The 19,802-nt window shown below is 38.2% G+C and overlaps 1 protein-coding gene across 2 annotated transcripts in view; it reads right to left on the bottom strand.

Moving 5' to 3' along the window:
* The window catches only part of LOC149202452 (putative mitochondrial import inner membrane translocase subunit TIM21), a 194,648-nt gene that overhangs the window by 95,452 nt on the left and 79,394 nt on the right, over positions 1–19,802 (bottom strand). For both annotated transcript variants that reach the window (XM_089403176.1, XM_089403175.1), the window contains one exon: positions 16,546–16,591. In XM_089403176.1, coding sequence (XP_089259302.1) covers positions 16,546–16,591 — 46 coding nt within the window. The remainder of the gene's footprint in view (positions 1–16,545; positions 16,592–19,802) is intronic.

Here is a 19,802-nt window from a genome sequence, read left to right as displayed (position 1 = left end):
AGTGCTCACGCAGGGCCACGCAGAGGCAGCTAAGTGCTGCACAGAGCACCAGAGGGGTCAGCGTAGCTGATGCAAGGCCTCCTGGGGCTGACGCAGGGCCAACGCCGGGCTAGGAGAGGCTGACGTAGTCCAGATTGGGCAGACGCTGGGGTTTCAGGGGCAGATTGGAGATGAGTAGCTGCCGGAAGGATTATCTGGGGTTTTAGCCAGTAGATTTGTTTGAAACGGAGAGGTATTACTGCTAAGGAAATTCTCCATTGGGTAGGCCAGTTTCAACACCCAGATTGTACTCTGATATTGCTTAATAAAAAAATCCTCAGATAGCTGCATCGGTTTTCCCACATTGGGTTTTTCTGGAGACATTAGTCCAAAAACAATGGTGTCATATGGTGTGTTTGTTCTTGTTTCTTTTAGTTGTTGATCTGTAATATGTTGAGCATGCACTGGTGTTTATTTTCAGTATTTACATTGTAAATAACTTGTTAAGAAAAAAAATAACAAGTAGGTAGGAATAAATCAGATAGAGTGCATGGAGGGTTTCTAACTAAGTAAACTTAGAAACTTCAACAAATAAAAGGTCCAACTTGTGCTTTTAACTTGAAAAGAGTGTTAGAAATACTGAGAAGGGGAGGGGGAGTGAATCAGTGTTTCGTGCAATATCAAATTCTACTCGGTTTATACTTTTATTTGCAATATGAACTGAACCATCATTTAATTCACAACACATTATGCGGTAAATATAAGAATGAGCAATAAACCATGAGCAGCATTTAATCATAAGAGCATGTTAACCATAAGAATGCAACACATCATCAACTCATAGGGGCAACGGATATTAGGTGGAAAACCCAACTGGGAAAAACCACCATTGTTGTTGTCTCTGTCTTCTTATTATAAAGAAAATCTATTATTACATCTTGCACTGACGCAGACTCTTACTAGTGCGTAGGCTCTTACCTGTTGGAGGCTACCACCTCCTCTTATTTCTCCAACTACCACTAGAAGGAAGCTACCACTCTTAGATCAAATTTAACGACCACTACCGAAAGAAAGCTACCACTTCCTGATCAAATTTACTAGCCACTACCGGAAGGAAGCTACCACTCCCTCACTGAAGGCTCCAACCCTCAAACTTCTTTGTGGACCACGTCTCAAAATCTTTCACACTGGATCCACTTGACTCAAACACAAACCTTGCAAGCCACATTTCATCTAATTTTCAAACTAGACCCACATATAACATTATGTTCATCAATCTTGTTCATACAACAATTATTTTCTCAAAATATAACAGCATACATCATCAATCAACCATCAAATTAATTGTATCAAATTCTACTTCTATACAACACGTGCATCAAGTTCTCTACTCAACTATCAACAAAAACTCTCTCATCAGTAACCAAATCAGTTATTGGCAAGCCATAGCCACATACATCAAGAATTAGTCAAAGTCTCTGCTCATACCATCAATACTCATGATCCATCAGCAACATACAGCCTAGTACATCTCACTCAACAGCATACATGACTCATCTCAACAAATTGAATAAAAAATTACCAATCTACTCACTGCAACATAAATGCCCATGCAAATCAATTTGCCTCCAACAATACACCAGCAACATATGACCATACAATGCCTTCTTACTCAGCTAGAACATCAATACAATGTAAAACCCTAATGATATCAACCACACAAGCTCTCACGCACTAGGCACTTCATCTTTGCATACCATCACTCTCTGCAATATCAGCACTCAGAATTTGAAAGACAGCTAGCAACTAACTCATAATCATCAACCTCTCAACTCAGTAGAACAAGTTCCTTGTGACAATCAGCAGCAAACTTCACACAACTCATCACTACAACATAACCATGCCTGCAACAATCCTCTGCATAACATGATGACATTGATGACAACCAACAACTAACAAGGAATCAAGCAACCAAAGATACACTGCAAGTCCTGCATTTATTGCCTTGAAAACTCTGCAACATCTTTATCAAGGCTTTCTTAACCACAACAAATCAACTAGGATCATTAAATCAACAAGTTGTTATGGTAGCAAATGATTACCAGCACCCTAGTATCAACCAGTCAATATATAAGCATAGAGATCGATCTCTGCAACAATTGTCTCAAATCCCTGCAATTAGTTAGCTGCCAAAAACCCTAGTAGGCATACACTAGCATACATCCACCATTGAGAACTCTGCCCAAATACAAACTTCCATGGCTCAATTCATCAACTAATAGCAGCGTAAATCATAATCTCAAATATCTATATATTACCATGACAGATGCCTCAAGTGCACAAGAAAATATGATTCAATAGTGTGCCTAACCACAATCTCTATAACAACCCCTGCACTTTATCATAAACCATTCATAAACATGAGAAAATCAACCATGTTCAATTTCTAATCTCAGGCTACAATCAAACTCTGTCATAAAACCTCTATCTTTCTGGCGAACAATGCATTGTTCTTTGCAGACAACAATCTCTGCAGAGATCAAACAGCCATTGATTCTAATCCCTACAAAAATACTCAAGACAGTCTCTGCAGGTCAATATAAGGAACATTAGCTAAGACTTTGTCATAAACCTCCATGGACATCAACTTCAACCTGATGCTTCAACTCCTGCATTCTCACTAAATAGATCTAAGGAGCATGTGCACATAAGACTCCAGCAAGAATATGATGTGCATAAGCAAAAATGAACCTTCAGCAATTACAACATGATGTGCAAAATAAACATGAACTTCCAGGATTTAAGATCTGATGCACATAATCTCCAGTGACTATAACAAAAGAAACCTTTACTAGCTCGAATATATGGTGCATATCTGATTTTTATCAATTAGACTTGGATAGGTCAAAAGATGGCATTTGACCGTGGAGAAGAGTACACCTCCACATGCTTTGGTGTCTTTTGTAGGTAACCAAGGATCAAGAGGGAGTTGATAGTTCCTTACAACCCACAGCAAAATGGGGTTGAAGAGATGAAGAATTGGTCCATCATAGAGATCGCCAAAGCAATGACCCATGATATGGATTTTCCCAAAGCAATGACCCATGATATGGATTTTCCCAAAGCAATGATCCATGACATGGATTTTCCCATGAGTCTTTGGGCACAGGCCTACAATTCATCTGTCAACATTTGGAATAGATGTCCTCTCGAGACTCAAGAAGAAGACTCTACATGTGACAAGACTCGAGAAGAAGAAGAAGACTCTACATGTGACAAGACTCAAGAAAAAGACTCTACATGTGACAAGCCTCAGGTATCACACTTTCATGATTTTGGTTATCATGCTTATATCCATGTTCCATAGAAAGTTAAAACATGAATAAATTTTAACACTCAAGCAGCAAAGGTATATTTGTTAGTTAGATAAGATATCCAACGTTAACTAGACCTGTATTCGAGAACAACACAAGATAGTTATAAGAAAAGATGTCAAATTTGCCGACAATGCATGGTCCTCTCATTGTAAACAATTATCTTATCTTATCTCAATCTCAAGAGTCTCTTACAAAGGTCAAAGAGGGGAAATTGTGTGTTGCCCCAAAAGCAGATTGGAAAGAAGTGAATTCAGCTTCAAATCAGCGAGGCTTATGCATTTTGTTTGAACATGTACTGCAATCAATGCCATTTTGCTATATTCACACTTACAAAGTATATGCATCAGGAGACTTTGTGTATTTAATTTCTAATGGTCTGGAATCTTGGAATTACAATGGTGTACATGAATATATATCTTTAATTAAAATTTTCATGATTTATGTATTTTTTAGCTATGTTACCAGGATTTGGATACGGATACGAATCCGGATCCACTAGTGTTTTGAAAATCCAAGATCTGGATACGGAAAGGATACGTCACGTACAAAAAAAAAATATAATAATATTTTTTAAATTTTAAAAAACACTTCAGAGCTAAACAATCAAATACTCCATGAAACCATCAAACATTTTTAAAAAACTGAATGATAAATATGAAGATTGAAACACTAAAATGATGCATCCTCCCTCGTAACAAAAAGGATCATAATAACATAAATGATAATAGTAAATACCAGTGTTGCGGGGGAGCGCCCCCCCCCCCCTTCGAACCCGCTCCCAAAGCGCGCTCCGGGCGGGAGCGGCTCGGGAGCGGGTCGGGAGCGCGCTCCCAAATTTTCGGGAGCGCGCTCCCGTAAAAAAATTTACGCTCCCTGGTCTGTTAGGGAGCGATTCAGGGAGCGATCGCTCCCGCGCTCCCGGAGCGTTTTTTAATGCCCGGGAGCGATCGGGGAGCGATCGCTCCCTGATCGCTCCCGGGCATTAAAAAACGCTCCAGGAGCGGTTCGGCGGAAAAAAAAATCCGCCGGACCCAAAATTTCCAAAAATTTTAGAAAAAAAAAATTATTTTATAAGCCCAATGGGCCAAAAAAAATTCATTTCAACTTCATTGAGCAAGAGATTGAGAGCTGGAGCAAGAGCAAAGGAGCAAGGAGCAAGTGCCAAGGAGCGAGGAGCAAACCTGCAGAGGTAAGTAACTTAATCATTTAGTTAGTTTAGTTGGTTAGGTAGTTAATTTGGTTAGTTTAATTTAGCTGTTTGAGTTTAAAGATCATGTATTTAAATTAAATTAATAAATTAAATGAATTAATCCCAATAAACTAAATTAATTTGCAGATTCAAGACTCAAACCCTACAAACATCAAACACCATGGACCTGGAGATATTTATTGGCATTTTCCTCTTCCTGGTCCCTTTTATGGTTATTATGGTGGTGGAGAGTAGGAAACGGAGGGGGCCTGAAACTGAAGAGGTGGATGAAGAAGCCGGAGGAAGTCAAATGGGTGAAAACCCCAGTGAGGAGGAGGTTGAGGAGGGTGAACATGACCCTCAAAAAACTAAACAAGACCAAACTCCATTGTGGAAATATGTTCACAGGGCTGAAACAGGGAGAGGGGGTGGAACCACTAAATTTCATTGCCCCCATTGCAACATTGATTACACAGGCTCATACACCCGTGCTAGAAGACACCTCTGCGGGAAAAGGCCATGGGATGGAGAGAAACAAATAGGAATCAAAACTTGTGCAACGGTGTCAACAGCAGATAGAGCCAAATACATAAAGGAAGAGGAGGACGCCCAATACAGAACAAAAAGATCAAGGGGTTTCTTTGAACCAATCTCACCATCACAAAGAACTCCTTCAGCATCCTCCCAAGGCAGTGGATATGGACATGGAGGCACAGGGTCATCATCTTTAAGGCGTAGAACCATATCAGATTTCCTTGATGAGGAGTGTAGGAATGATGTGGATTCAAAAGTTTACAGGTTCCTCTATGCATGTGGGATACCATTCAATGTTCTACGCTCACCTTATTGGCACGAAATGGTTTCTGCCATAAATGATGCCCCTAAAGGATACAAGAGCCCTGGGTATGACAAGGCAAGAACTGTTGGCCTTGATCATGAAAAAGCAAAAATATCACATTCTTTGAATAAAATGACAAGTTCTTGGACTGACAATGGGGTGTCCATTGTATCTGATGGATGGACAAATGTAAAAGGCAAGCCATTGATAAGTGTTCTTGCTGTGTCCCGAAGTGGTCCCATCTTTCTAGTTGCACATGATTACTCAGACAAGTTCAAGACCGCTATCAACATTGCAGAAGCATTGCTTGAAACAATTGAGCATATTGGCCCATACAATGTCATCCAAGTCATCACTGATAATGCTCCTAATTGTAAGGCAGCGGGAGCAATTATTGAGGATAAATACCCAAACATATTTTGGTCTGGATGTTTGGTTCACACATTGAACCTTTTGTTGCATGATATTGTCAAAAACAAAAATGAACAATACCAATGGATTGGTGATTTGTACAAGAAAGGAAAAAAAATGATAAAATTTATTACAAATCATAGCAATACCCATGGCCTTTTCCGCAGTCACTCGAGATTGGAGTTGCTGAAGATTGCGAGGACTAGATTTGGTAGCTATTACCTCACCTTCAGGCGCCTTTTGAAGGTAAGAGAGGCATTAGCTAGCATGGTATCAAGTCCACATTGGCAGGTGTTAAAGGAAAGGGCTACAAATGTAGTTGACATGGCAGGTTTTGAAACGGTGGAGGAGGCCGCTCTTGATGGGCAGTTTTGGACAACTGTGAGACAGGTATTGGATTTCACCAAGCCAATTTATAACATGATTCGGTTTGCAGATACAGACAAACCAGTGATTGGCGAGGTGTATGAGCAAATGGATACCATGTTGGGGGAAATAAAAGACATTGTTCATAATAAAGATCCCAACTTGTACAAACTGATTCATGATTGTGTGTGTGAACGGTGGAATAGGCTTAACCTTCCACTACATTGCTTGGCGTATATCCTTACGCCAAAATACTACTCAGAATCTTGGTTGAGCAAACCTGCAGCAGGGGGTGGTGTTAGGACCAAACCCCATTTAGATCAAGAGGTAACTAGAGGATATCTGGAAGCATTAGAAAAGTTGGTGCCTGACAGGTGTCAGGGAGGAATGTGCAGCTGTGCGCCTTGAAATAGGCAGATACTTCAGTGGCAGTGGTTTGTATGGTAACTTCCATGCAATGGACGACAAAGATAAATTTGATTCTCTCACATGGTGGGAAACATATGGCGGCCACGGACTTTTGCCAAAATTGGCAAAAAAAGTTCTTTCACAGGTTGTAAATTCTTCTTCTGCAGAGAGGTGTTGGAGCACCTACAGTTATATACATAATGTGAAAAGAAACAGACTCAACGAAAACCGAGCAGAAAGCTTGGTTTATGTGCACTACAACTTGAGGTTGTTGAGCCATTACTGTGATCGGGCTAATGAAGATCCCACATATAAAATTTGGGACAATCACCCTGAGGACGACAATTTGGAGGATGGCATTGTACATATTGAAGAACCTGAAGAGGAGCTTGTACGGGATGAAAATGAAGCAGCTGCAGCAGCCATGCCACCTCCACCTCCACCATCCAGTAGCAGTTCTCAGGGCCCGAGTCTTGTTCCATTGCTGTCGCCACCTCCATCGACACCCTCGCGTGGAGGCTCTAGTTCTGGTCGTCGATCTGTGCGGGAGACTCCTAGAAGACCACCACGACCTGCTTATACTCCTGGAGACTCTCGTGGCAAGGGCCACTTGTAGATTTACAGTTTACTTGTCTTTTTTAGTTTCTATTAGACTTTAGTTTTCATAACTGTTGAGTTTTGAGTCCTTGACTCTTGACTCTTGACTCTTTCATATCATTATGACATTATGATATTTTTTGTAAACATTATATCACTGTGACAATGAAAATTTGAAGTTTGAAGTTGGGCCTTGGCAATTATATCTCATTGGTAATGATTGTGAATTATGAATATGATGCTTTGTGAAAGACTAAAGTTGTTTCATTTCATCTCATTATTCATGTTTCATTTTATAAATTTTTAACATTTCATATCATGTTAACAGTTAGAAGTTAGGACTTAGAAATATCTTCGATATTACTTCTTGTAATGGTTAAACTTGGCTTACAAGTACAACTTGTTACTTTGGTGATCAATGATGATAAATGTTATTGAATTTTCAATTCTGAAAGCTTGAAGTTGAAACTTTAATATTGAATTTGATGAATCATGATTTATAAGACTCATGGACATGGTTGATGACGATTATAATTTCTAGATGATTGATGTGATATGGTTCAATGATCAATTTATGTTTTTTTATGTTTTTTATGTCTATTTCATCATTCTACATGTTTTTGTTGACATATATGTATCAAAAATTAAAAAATATAAAAAATATATATATTTTTAAAAAATCGCTCCCCGATTCGCTCCCAAACCGGGAGCTTCTGAAAATGGTCGCTCCCGCTCCCGCTCCCAAGTAACATTGGTAAATACATTTACATATCCTCAAATGGGTCTATATCTCCTGCATATTGCAACTCTACATCATGAATAGATGATGGGGGTCCCGGAATGTAGGAAGTTGCATTAGTAGGCTGGACTGGTGGTGGAACAATATCCTCAAGTAGGTTGAGGTGAGGCATGGTATTCAGTGTCAGGTTTAAGTCAGAGATTTCAGGCTCCACATCCCACATCCTGCTCGAACCTTTTTTATACTCTGGTTCAACATGTGATAGAGGACGGAGGTTAGAATGAACATAAACAAGATCCTCAGCATTTGCTGCTCCCAGCCTGTTTCGCTTCACTGAACAGATGAAGCCATATGTACTCAAATTCCTCTCAGCTAATGAGGAACTAGTAACCTGTGATATCAACCTAGTGGCTAGAGTAGAGAGATGAATACTATCCCCACCATGGAAGCCCCACCAAGTAATAGGATTAAGATGCCCTCGATCATCCATAGCTATTGAATCTAAAAAACTACCAGCAGATTGTACAAATCCTCCAAATTCTTGGCAGACTTACATTGCAACTCCCATATCTCTATAATTTTTCCTCAAAGTTGTCTTGTATCCTTGTACCACTTCAGAATCTTTATTTGGTGTTGTTCTACCAAGTAAAGATAAAATTTTGGAATGATAGTATTTAGGGTGCAATGCATATGCCAAAATGTGTAATGGTGTAGTCATTTTGTTCCACATTTCTGTAACTATGTCCTTCACTAAATAATAGAATGTTTCATAAGGGTTATTTTCACTTGCCCTAATAATTTCCCTTATCCTCTCCAACATACTATCAATGTTTTTATAAACTTCCCCCAAGCAAGGTGTATCTGTATCAAATGCCCTGATCAAGGTCAAGATTAGTTCAGTGAACCGTAGAAGGTATTGGACCTTGTCCCACCATGCATCATCAAGAATGACGGACTTGATTTTTTGCCCTCTATCAAAAGTGGAAGTTCTCCATGATTCCCAAAGAGGGTCAATGACCATTGCTTGTGATGTTTGTCTCACCTCCACAAGTCTCTTTATGACAAGAGTGTGGGAGGCAAAACAAGTTTCAGCAACCTACAAGTTTTAAAATCTCAAATGAGAAACCACATATAAATTTGTAATTAAAAATAAGAATTTCTAATACAAATAATATTGATTAAAAAAAGTACCTTCAGTAGCTCCAACTTTGCAAAACCCCGATAAATGGCTTGGGACATTGAATGATTTGCTATGAACATTTGGATTTCTTTTGATGCTACATATATTTCCGGGCAGCAAGATCTCGCTCGATCAGCAGGTAGGATAACTACTGTGGGCTTTCGGTGAACGTCCTTCTTGGTGGTCTGATTCGTGTAGGTCGATCCATTCAATCTCACCAATCTTGGCAAGCATAAGGTTCAATGAATGTACTGCACACGAAGTCCAAAAGATGTGATCATATCGACCCTCCACAATCAAACCTACAACTTTACAAACTTGTGTGTTGTCTGTAATGACTTGGACAACAGTATGTGGCCCCACACTTTCTATTGTATCAATAAGAAGTGTGGATATAAAAGATGCATCTTTCTCTATTCCACTGCAATCAACAGCCTTCAAAAACATTGCCCCTTGGGGGCATACTGCAACAACATTAATTAATGGGCGGGTTCTTTGGTCTCTCCACCCATCAGAAATGATGGACACCCCTGTTTCTGCCCATGTATCCCGGATTGCCTGTAGTTGTCTATCCACGGATTGTCTCTCTGATGCCAACAAAGTAGTACAGACCTTTCCATATCCAGGGCTTTTGTACCCTTTTGGCGCTCATTAATTGCCTTAATCATTTGTTGCCAATAAGGGGAATGCATCAAATTGAATGCTAGCCCATTTGCATAGATGCAACAAGCTACATGTTCATCAGTTATGTCTCTACCTTGATTATTGAAACATACTTCAAGAGGGCCTAGAGTGGGCCTTTTATTAGATGTGGCAACAAGCCTAGATGGCAATGAAGGCCTAGTTGTAGAGCTTTGCACAGGGTTTTTTCCCTTAGCAAGCTTCCTATCAGCAACTTCTTGCAAAGATGCATAGAATTTCATTTTTCCGGGACTCAAACCTTAGCCAGGTTTGCCATTTGCATCTTTTGGCCCAGTACATACTTGCACCCCTGTGTTAATTTGACCAGAGAGATGGGCCTTCACTCTAGTATATGAGCCATTTTTTATATCTTGGCATTCATTTCACTTCCATTTAAATGAACCACCTCCGGGATTTTTCCAATAATCTCCACACTGCCATAGAGGAGATTTTGGGTCTATTTTGATGATTTCCCGTTCACTATGCTCATGTTGTGATGGTTCCATAATGATAATGGTATAGACTCTATTCAACTATTGGTTACTGCATATAAAATTCAAATTATAATATATTATCAATAAACACTTAAAAATTAAAATACAAAATTAAATAGTAAATACATATAAAAAAAAAACATTAAAATTTAAATAGAGCTCAAACATTGTCCACAAAAGCCTAAGTATTAACACCATTCCACTCCCTAGAGTTAAATTAATAATTTAAAATTACCACAAAAAAAATTAAAAATTTTAAATTAGTATTTACTATTACCACTAGTATTAGGCTAATATCATATATTAAACACTATAGTAAAAAATATTAAAAATTTAAACACTACAGTAATATTATAATTACCTAAACACCCAGATGCAGGTGTTCATCCCATGCATTAGAATGACAAGACAGCAAGGTAGCGCACGAGCTAGCCACATGGCCCCCTGCAACATCCCCCATGCCACTCTGAATGGCATTCATGGCACCCTGTAGAAGCCATTAAATGACTGCACAGGCCGAGGCAGAGCCAATCCCCACATAGCCCAGGTGAGTTTAACCATGGAGCCTGCGAATTTCTCTGTTATTCCTCCCCCCTTGATTCATTGTGCATGTCCTCCGCAGGCAGGCGAGCCTAATGTGCGCACTGTCACTGGTAGTAGATGCTGGCTTTTAAGCTGTATAGATCTGGGTAATGGATTCCACCATTCCCACACCAACCTCTGCATTCTTGCTCAAGACCATAACTCCTCTGTAATTTCCCCGCACCACTCCTCTGACAATTCATCCACTATCCTTGCTGCTTCTCCCCCTATCACCATCCCTACCATGGTCCGCCATCGTATGCGCAGTAGAAGAGGAGGCACAAGAGGCGGCAGCTCGCGCTCTCCTGCAATGCCTAGCCCCGATTCGGTTTCCCCTGCCTCCTCCGCCAACAACCCCAACCCGATTAGTTTCGCAGGGCGATATCCCGAGACTCGAAGCGGCAGAGGCAGAGCCCTGGTCCATGGCACTGGTCATGGAGATGCTGCTCTCCGCACTGCTACCTTCCCCCTTCCTCCGCACCCTGCTACTCACACCACGCAGTTCTGCTTTCGCAGTCTTCTAAATCGCCCAATTATCGTCACCACCGTCTCAATTACCTTCACGGAAGAAATTGAGCAGCCAGCTCCTCTGGCTTATCTCGCTGAGGAGGAGACCAAAGCAGGACCGAGCAGCCGGAGACGGGACAACACTGGTGATAGGTAAGTTGATGAAGTTCAGGCCACCCTGCATGGCCAAGCAGTTGCTGGCAGTCAGCATGTTGAGAAAGGCAAGCTCAGTTACACGCAGGCCTCTGGTTGTCGTAGCGGAGACACATCAGGACCACGTGTTGGCGCATGCAGCACTGAGGGAGGCCAACCAGTTCATGGACGTGGCGAGTCGGACGAGGATGACGACCCATACAAGTACGCGTGTCCAATTGTGGAGGAACTAGCCCTAGACGACTGAGTGCCATGTGTCGAGTTTCCAAGTGGATGTTTTGTCATGTTGTTGGTTCAGTTACTGTTTAGTCTTATGTGTCCCTTAGTCAAGATTATGATTTGGTTCAAATGTTTATGTTATGTTGTGGTAAAACTAGTTACCCATGTGTGGGCTATTTTTGGACTCATACTTTTTTGGACTGGTTTCCCCTCTGTTGGGGCAGTCAAAAATAGTTATTCTCGCTGTGTGATGAATTTTTCTAGGATCCTCTGTGGTCGAGCCTCACTGTAATCCTTTTTTTGTATCATATTAATAGATTAAACTTACTTAAAAACAAAAAAAAATATTATAATTACCTAAACACTACAGAAAATATTGTAAATATTATAATGACTTAAACTGAAACACTACATAAATATTATAATTACAGTACACTACAGTGAATATTATAATTTAAATATAACTAAACACTACAGGAAATAATATAATTATTAATTACCTTACTGAAGCCCGATTCCTCTGGTTGAATGTTAAAGTCTTCAAGGCAACAGACAACCAACATACACCGTAAACGGTAAACCTCAATCCGTGTTCCTCAACGGTTGCGTTGCTTTCCTTGTTTCGTGTTTTGTGTTTCGTTGTTGTGTGAAGCATGGGGGGCCGAGGGTGACAGTGTGAACAGTGAGAGTGACTGTGTGCAGGGGGCCTGCGTTGTTGTGAGCCCCGAACAAGTGGTTGTGTGCAGGTGGGGCCGACGGTGAGCCCAGAACAAATGGATGTGTGTAGGGAGGCCGACAGTGAGCTTGGGGGTGAATGCCGACAAAGGAAGCAGGGGTCCGATGTTTATGATTTCCGAGTGCCGACAAAGGGGAGCAGGGACCACACTATATGCAAAATAAAATCGAAACCTAAAAAAAAATCCGCTTTTCTGACTTTTTCGGCAAACCATTTCGGCGGTTCCGGCAGCCACCATCAGGATCCGTTTCTTCGGAAAGTTGGCCATTTCTAAAAAGTCAAAATATAAAAAATACGTATTTTACAGGTGTTTTTGGCAGATCCGGTTCAGATCTGTGGATCCGGCAATATTCCTCCTACCTCTGCCGGATCCGGCAACATAGCTTTTTAGTAAACCAATTCAAAAAAAGAGTCATCAGCCGATTGCGATTGGAGTTTGGTCTAACCCTCAACTAATTCCAAATTTTAAAACATTGACCCTAACCTTTATTAGTTGTATTATAAATATGATCTACTTGTTTTGGTTTTGTATGTAGATGGCTTAATTCTGGTAGTTATGAAAAGCCCATTGCATGGTGCAAATCAAATTTGATATGAAGAGCATCAGCCTGAAGGTTTGGAAAAGTGCAGGTGAGGTCTTCCTTTGGCAAGGGAAGTACATAATTGAGATTCTAAAGAGATTTCAGATGTTAGATTGCAAACTCCTATGACACCAAATTTGAAATTATTTGTTGATTTACATTCAAATTTGGTAGATCCTTCTGTGGATAAACAATTGATCAGTTCCCTGATGTATCTTGTGAAACAAGGCCCTATATATGTTTTGCAGCAAACACTTTCAGCCAGTTCATGCCACATGGTTGAACCTCAGCAGATTCATCGGATAGATTTCAGGCAAGTGTTCCAATACTTTAAGGACACAATTCATTATGGCAAGAGGTATGTGATAGATGGTTAGTTGTTATTGCATGGTTTGGTAGATTTTAGCTGGCATGAGATGCTAGTTCTAGGAAGAGCACTTCTAGATTTTGTTTCAGTTTGGGCAGAAGGATGATTTATTGGTTCAACCAGAAGTAGGCAGCAATTGCACTCAGTTCAGTGAAGGCAAAGTAAATGGCAGCTTCAGCTGCTAGTTGTGAGGCCATATGGCTTCGCAATTTGGTAGTAGAATTGATCAATCAGATGTTGGAACCCATTGTTGTTTACTTTGATAATCAGATTTGCAACATGTCTTCTCAAAATCCAGTGTTTCATGATCACTCGAAGCATATTGACATTCAATACCATTTCTTCAGCGACAAAGTTCGGAAGGGAACAATGGTTCTTGAGTATGTTCCTTCAAATTCATAGGTGGGAGACATTTTGAGCAAGCCCCTGGCCAAGGGGAAGTTTAATTTGTTGAAGGAGACACTTGGTTGGAGGAAAACATCTTCCTTGCAAAGAGGGAGTGTTGGTTTCCTTACCTAATGCTCTGTGGGTGATTCTCCTTCAGCTGATTGGTGCACCAAAACAAATCTGTACAACCTTGTTTTTCTATGCAGCATGGAGGTTTTGGATGAGAGGCACATGTTCGGTTGCTGCATACATGCGCCATATTTAGCATGCAAGAATTAGAAGGTACCTTTCCAGTGAGAAAGGTGCTGCGGCGCTGCCTTTTCTTTATTTAGAATATGTTGTTCAGCTCTAGTTTAGGTGATTTTTTATCTTTAGGAGCTGTTGTACTAAGCTTAGATAAAGCTACAGCATGGGTAAGTGTCCAGGTTTAGCCTAGGGATTGCTCCCTAGGCAGAATGCTCATACATTCTTGGGTGCACTATTCTAGGCAGGGATTAGGGTTGGGGATTCTTCTCTAACCTAGGCACACCACAGGGATGGTCTGTAATCTTTATAAACCCTAGCCTATATTCTTATACATAAGAAAAGCAAGGTGCAGCAGTAGGAAGGTTAGAATGTTAAGAGTTTGAGTCAATTACATTGTGATTCTCTCTTTTCAGAATAACAGAGAGTGATGTGATTGAGTGCTGCAGTTTTGTGTTTGCTGTTAGTACTTTCAAACTCGCATGTTTGCAGATTTAGTACTCCTTACCCACTGTTTTTATAGGTTAAACACTTATCAGATTCCTAGATTAGGGTTCAGATTTTAGGAGTGTATATTTGCTTACCATGTACTGAAAAAATTATCACAAACTTGTTTAGATCAACATATTAAAGAATGTCAATAGTTGACATAACATAGGATGCCATGATGTAAGCATAGCAAAAGCTGCACTACTCAAATGAATGTCCGATTTGTGACTGGAATAGTGGATATTGTGCATCTAATGCATCCAATACAATGTCAGATTCAAGAAGTTTCTCAAACAGTTGAGAAAGCCATAAAAGCAACCCCCTGTGCCAATGATGTATTTTTAGTTTATCATACATGATCCAATCCATAAAAGTATATCAAGGTGGAGTGCCTAGAATAATTTGGACTATGGGGAGAATATCATAAAACAACTGAAGCTAACTGCTCCATATATTTATAAAATATTCAATTAGTGTATCAAAGCCAGTACCAGAAACAAGGTTACCTTCATCATCTCAAACCCATGTTTGTTATTCCAACTATAGAACCTCAGTTAGTTGTTCAAACGCAACTTGTCTGTTCAATGACAATAGTACCTCCTCAAATTTGATCAGGAATAGTTTCAACTCAAATACAAACACAGCCACCTTAGGCTTTTGAAAAAGTATTTCAACGTCAATGCCTAGGACAATTACAAAGAAATTGTCCAACACTCGTAAAAAAAATTTGACTGGTGTACTTGGTACTTTGTAACTTTTGAATTTTTTGTATTGTAATCAGATCTGCGTAAATGGTGAAGCAAAGACTTTTGTGCAGAGAGATGTTACATCAAGAGTTCTATAAGTCAGCTTAGACATCACATAGACTGGATTGTTGGGCCAACTAGTCTACCATGTTGGCTATTCAAACTTCAAAGTATCTTCTTGGCATAGGCATTTGGTCATTAGTCAGTCATAGTTCCATCTTATTATCAAATATAAAAACGTTACATCTGTGAAGTAATATAGTGTGTATAAAAAAGTTACAGGTGTGAAGTGTAAAATACTGTATATACTGGTTAAGTAATATATGTCCTTCCGTATATGTTCACCATAAATGATGTATTTTTTCCTGTGCATTCTTTTTGCATCACATGTCATTTGTATGAATGCATAGTTATCTATTGTCTTGTCTGTTTATAACAACAGTGTTGCGAAAATCGCAAAATCGCAAGTTTTTCCCTAAAACTATTAAATCGGCAATTTTTTCCCTGAAATGATTAAAATCGCGATCTGACCCCAAAAATTTGTATTTTTTAATTATTTTTGTATTTTTTTAATTTTGCCAATTTTACAGATTTTATCCCAATTTTTAAGATTTTAGTTATTTCCTTTTTCTGGACCCTCGCCGATTTAATCCTGATCATGCTTATGACAACATTATGGTGACACGATACTCTTAATAACTTGCACAGAAATTGTTTCCAACTGAACAATGTCATTTTCAATTTCTAATAGTTGACTCTAAATACTTTGAAAAATAAACCTCCAACAGAAATTCAGAAAACACAAGGCTCGCACACGAAGAATTCAAGCAAAAGTTCCATGACTATTGACAACCTTGACAAAGTCTCTGACAGTCTTTACAATATAAATTTCAATCATCACTGATCCATCTTCTTCTTACCATGGACGAAAATAGAAGACAAAGCACTATTAATAAGGCCATGCCTGCTTCCACCTTACAGTGTGTTTCCAAAACAAGAAGTGGCTACTCAACACAACCAAAAAAACCTCTTGTTTCTTGTGAAAGGATGTGGCTTGTCACAAAGATTGTATGTCAACATGACAACAGCATGTTATAGTTAAACTCTGTACTTTGCACTTGTTCACAGAGCATCAGAATCACCAAACTATCAGTCAAATTTACTATACACTACACATATTCTCTTCTGGAAATATACTTGAATCATCATAAGAGAGAAAATAAAAGTGCCGTTTGACTACAGTTATCAAAATAAACAATGTGAAATCCATCCTTACCTTTCCTTGTCGACACAGACCTGCATTGCTTAAATCCATTAGCTATCTGCAGAAATACACACAAAAGGATACAATGTAACAACCATTTTCTTTTTGTTAGAAATAATACATTGAAAATGAACAACTTCTTCCTTTTTATGGATGCTTATATTCTATCCAATATTACACTTATAATACCTATACTTATATTGTATAAATTTTAAAACATGTTACTTGTATTAAAAGATGGTAATATTTGCTTCATCAAACAAAAATTCATCTCTATTTCAAACTTAATAATATACATTCTATAGAGAAATTAAAGAAGAATTTAACATTAGCAAAGCACCCAAGAAAAAATAAAAATAATAAGCAAAAGTGCTATGCATTGAAGGGAGTTGTGACAAAATATATGTGTGCAATATACCCCAATGTCAAAAGACATCGCTACAATTACTGCCATGCATGCAAAGCAGCTAATCCTCTAATCGTGGACACTGATATCACGCTCTATTTGGCTAGGCCAGTACAACATTTCACAATGCAAATATCAAAGGAAATGTTGTTGGATTTTACTTTAGGCATGAATAATATTGGTCAGCTGTTCAATATCAAAACTGAATCTCCAAGAACTCAGTTACCAAGTGTAAAATGATGTGTTATTCTTGCTACAACTTATCATCACTATTATGTTGCTCAGTTGTCTGCTCATATACATTGGTTCATCCTTTCTCATGGTCTTCTTTGAAACAATGAATTGGAGATGGGGAGATATTCATGATTAGAAATTTGCTTTCAGTATTTACCTCAGTATAGGATTTTTATCATTATGAGCTTGTTGACCACTCCATGTCAACTACCCCATAGCTACATCTTTTCGCACATGGATTTCCATCATGTCCGAGCACTCAAATGATCCACAGATTCATCATTATCAGCTATATGTACACTGGTGTTTTGTAAACCCATTCTACATTTTCTAATGGAAATGATCCTAGTAAAACAAATGTATGTAACAACCTAAGTAAATTTATTTTTCTGATAACGATTTCTATCCTAGGAGGTTTTTAGTTTCACTGATTCATTTGTGTTTTTAAACACGGATGATCGGCAGAATTTTTCCTTCCAGCCTCATCCCAAAGCTAGGGTGGATTTTGTCGTCAGGATTTTAAATGAATCCTAGTGTTATTTATCGAACCTCTGTAAAAGTGATTTGGGAATAATTTTAACTATTTGGTTAGATTATTTTATTACAAGTCACTTAGTCTACTAGATCATATTTTGTGTCGTAGAAATGGGTAATTATTGAGGGTCTATAATGAACGAGTGTTCCCCCTTCATGGGTTAGAAATGTAATATTTCATGTAAAAAATATTTAGTGCATGGTTCCTGATAGTTAGACACCATGGCTAAATATTAGAGGGTTGGAAAAATTAATAATCCCCTCATGAGTCAATTAATTAAATTTATGGCTAAAATAAACTAAAATGCTAAAGCTAGAAATTTAATTAATTTAGATCCTAGGAAAAATTAAATTCTCCAACATTTAAAATTCGTGGGTTTTAAAATTTTTAATTTTTGGAGGTCCCCGACCAAGGGAATATTGAAAATTTCAAGATATTTTGAACCCTTGGGCCATAGCAGGGAAAATTTTAAGGATAGAAATTTATTTTAAAGTTCAAAAACCTTGGCAAATCCCACTAGTCCATAATATGAAATCTATAAAATGTTTGGAGATATTTTTGTAAAAATATTCAAATTTATAATATTTTTATATAGTTTATATATAATTTTTTGACGATTTTTGGGGTAAAATAATTTCATTCTATAAAATTTGGGCGAACCATTTTTACAAAAAAATGGAAATTAGCGAATCTTTTTTTTGGAAAAAGTATAGAAAATTAGCCCATGGGCGAATATTAGCCCCTAAAATTTTCCCTTGGCCATAGTAGTTAAGTCAAAGTCAACTTTTTGCGGCAATTAACTCAAAACAATCATTTTTGAATTAATTAAAAGGAAATTCAAAGTGAAATTCAAATTTCCTCAAAAGTAACTTTACTTCAACGGTGATGATTAAAAGATCATTTGATCTTTATCAACGGTTGAAATTGTTTTGACGGGGATCAAGGCAACTAGCCATTGGAGAATTTTTCTATAAATAAGAGGCCTCTCTCCATTATTTGGATCCAATTTTTGAATCGTGTACTTGCTCTAAGAAAGCTCTTATAACTTTTTCTGGTTAATAAAACGCAAAGACTTTGGGGTTTCAGATCGTGGTGTTCCTCTTTCAGATTTATGTGGTAATATTGTTCTTAATACTTTGCTACTTTTATTTGCATTTGTTGGTTAATAGCCTTTGAGGATTGATCTGTGTACAGGTATCTTGCACAGATTTATGGGTTTTTAGAATATCATTTTGAATTTATAGAAGTAGCAGATATCTCTATTTTTTGATGATTTTATGATCATTTTTTAAATTCTATTAATCTAACAAGCAGATTTAAGTTTGCACAAGTTATCATTCAGGATTTGGGCATTTAGGGAAGTCTTCAGCTGGACCAACTGACTCTCAGTTTACAGAATCTAAAAGAGTCCACTATCTTTTTAATTTTTGAAGTCATTTTATACAATATCTTACTTACAAGGTTTTTCTTAGGCTTGTGCCTCTTTAAAATTTCATATTTATTTTTAAATATTGTGCAAAATTTGTTTAAATCTGACTAATAGAGGGTTTTGATTTGTAGATCTACTAGATCTGTAGAATATAAGCCTTTTTAAAATTTCATATTTATTTTTAAATATTGTGCAAAATTTGTTTAAATCTAGCTAATAGAGGGCTTTGATCTATAGAATATTATTGTAGATTTGTAAATAGCAAATTTCTAATTCATTGGGGTTCTGGAAATTTTATATTTTTGTATATACATACTTAGGAGCTTTATGTCTTTTATTTGTGCAGGAAAAAATCTGAAAATTGCAGATGATTTTTGTGGATTTCGAAGAAAGACCAGAGCCCCAAAAGGCATCTCCATTTTGTTTCCAGGTTGAGGAGAAATTTTAGAAGGATCGCGGGCAAATTTTTTTAGGGCCTTGAGGCCCAGCGCTGGCCATCTCCAGCCTCTTTCTCGGCCTCCCTTTCAGCCTTACAACCTCCCCTCTTTTCCCAAAATTCTCTCACTAATTTTTCCTAAATTTTTTCCTAAAAATTTCCCAGAAAATTTTAACAAAGTTTTTCACAAAAAGAAAACCAAGGTTGCACGAAACGGGGAAACGGGTAC

Source organism: Pinus tabuliformis, chromosome 2_1 (genome assembly GCF_031772625.1).
Source record: "Pinus tabuliformis cultivar Carrire ecotype Pingquan chromosome 2_1, CPIR1, whole genome shotgun sequence".
NCBI lineage: Eukaryota > Viridiplantae > Streptophyta > Pinopsida > Pinales > Pinaceae > Pinus > Pinus tabuliformis.
This window is presented reverse-complemented; position numbering and strand designations above follow the sequence as displayed.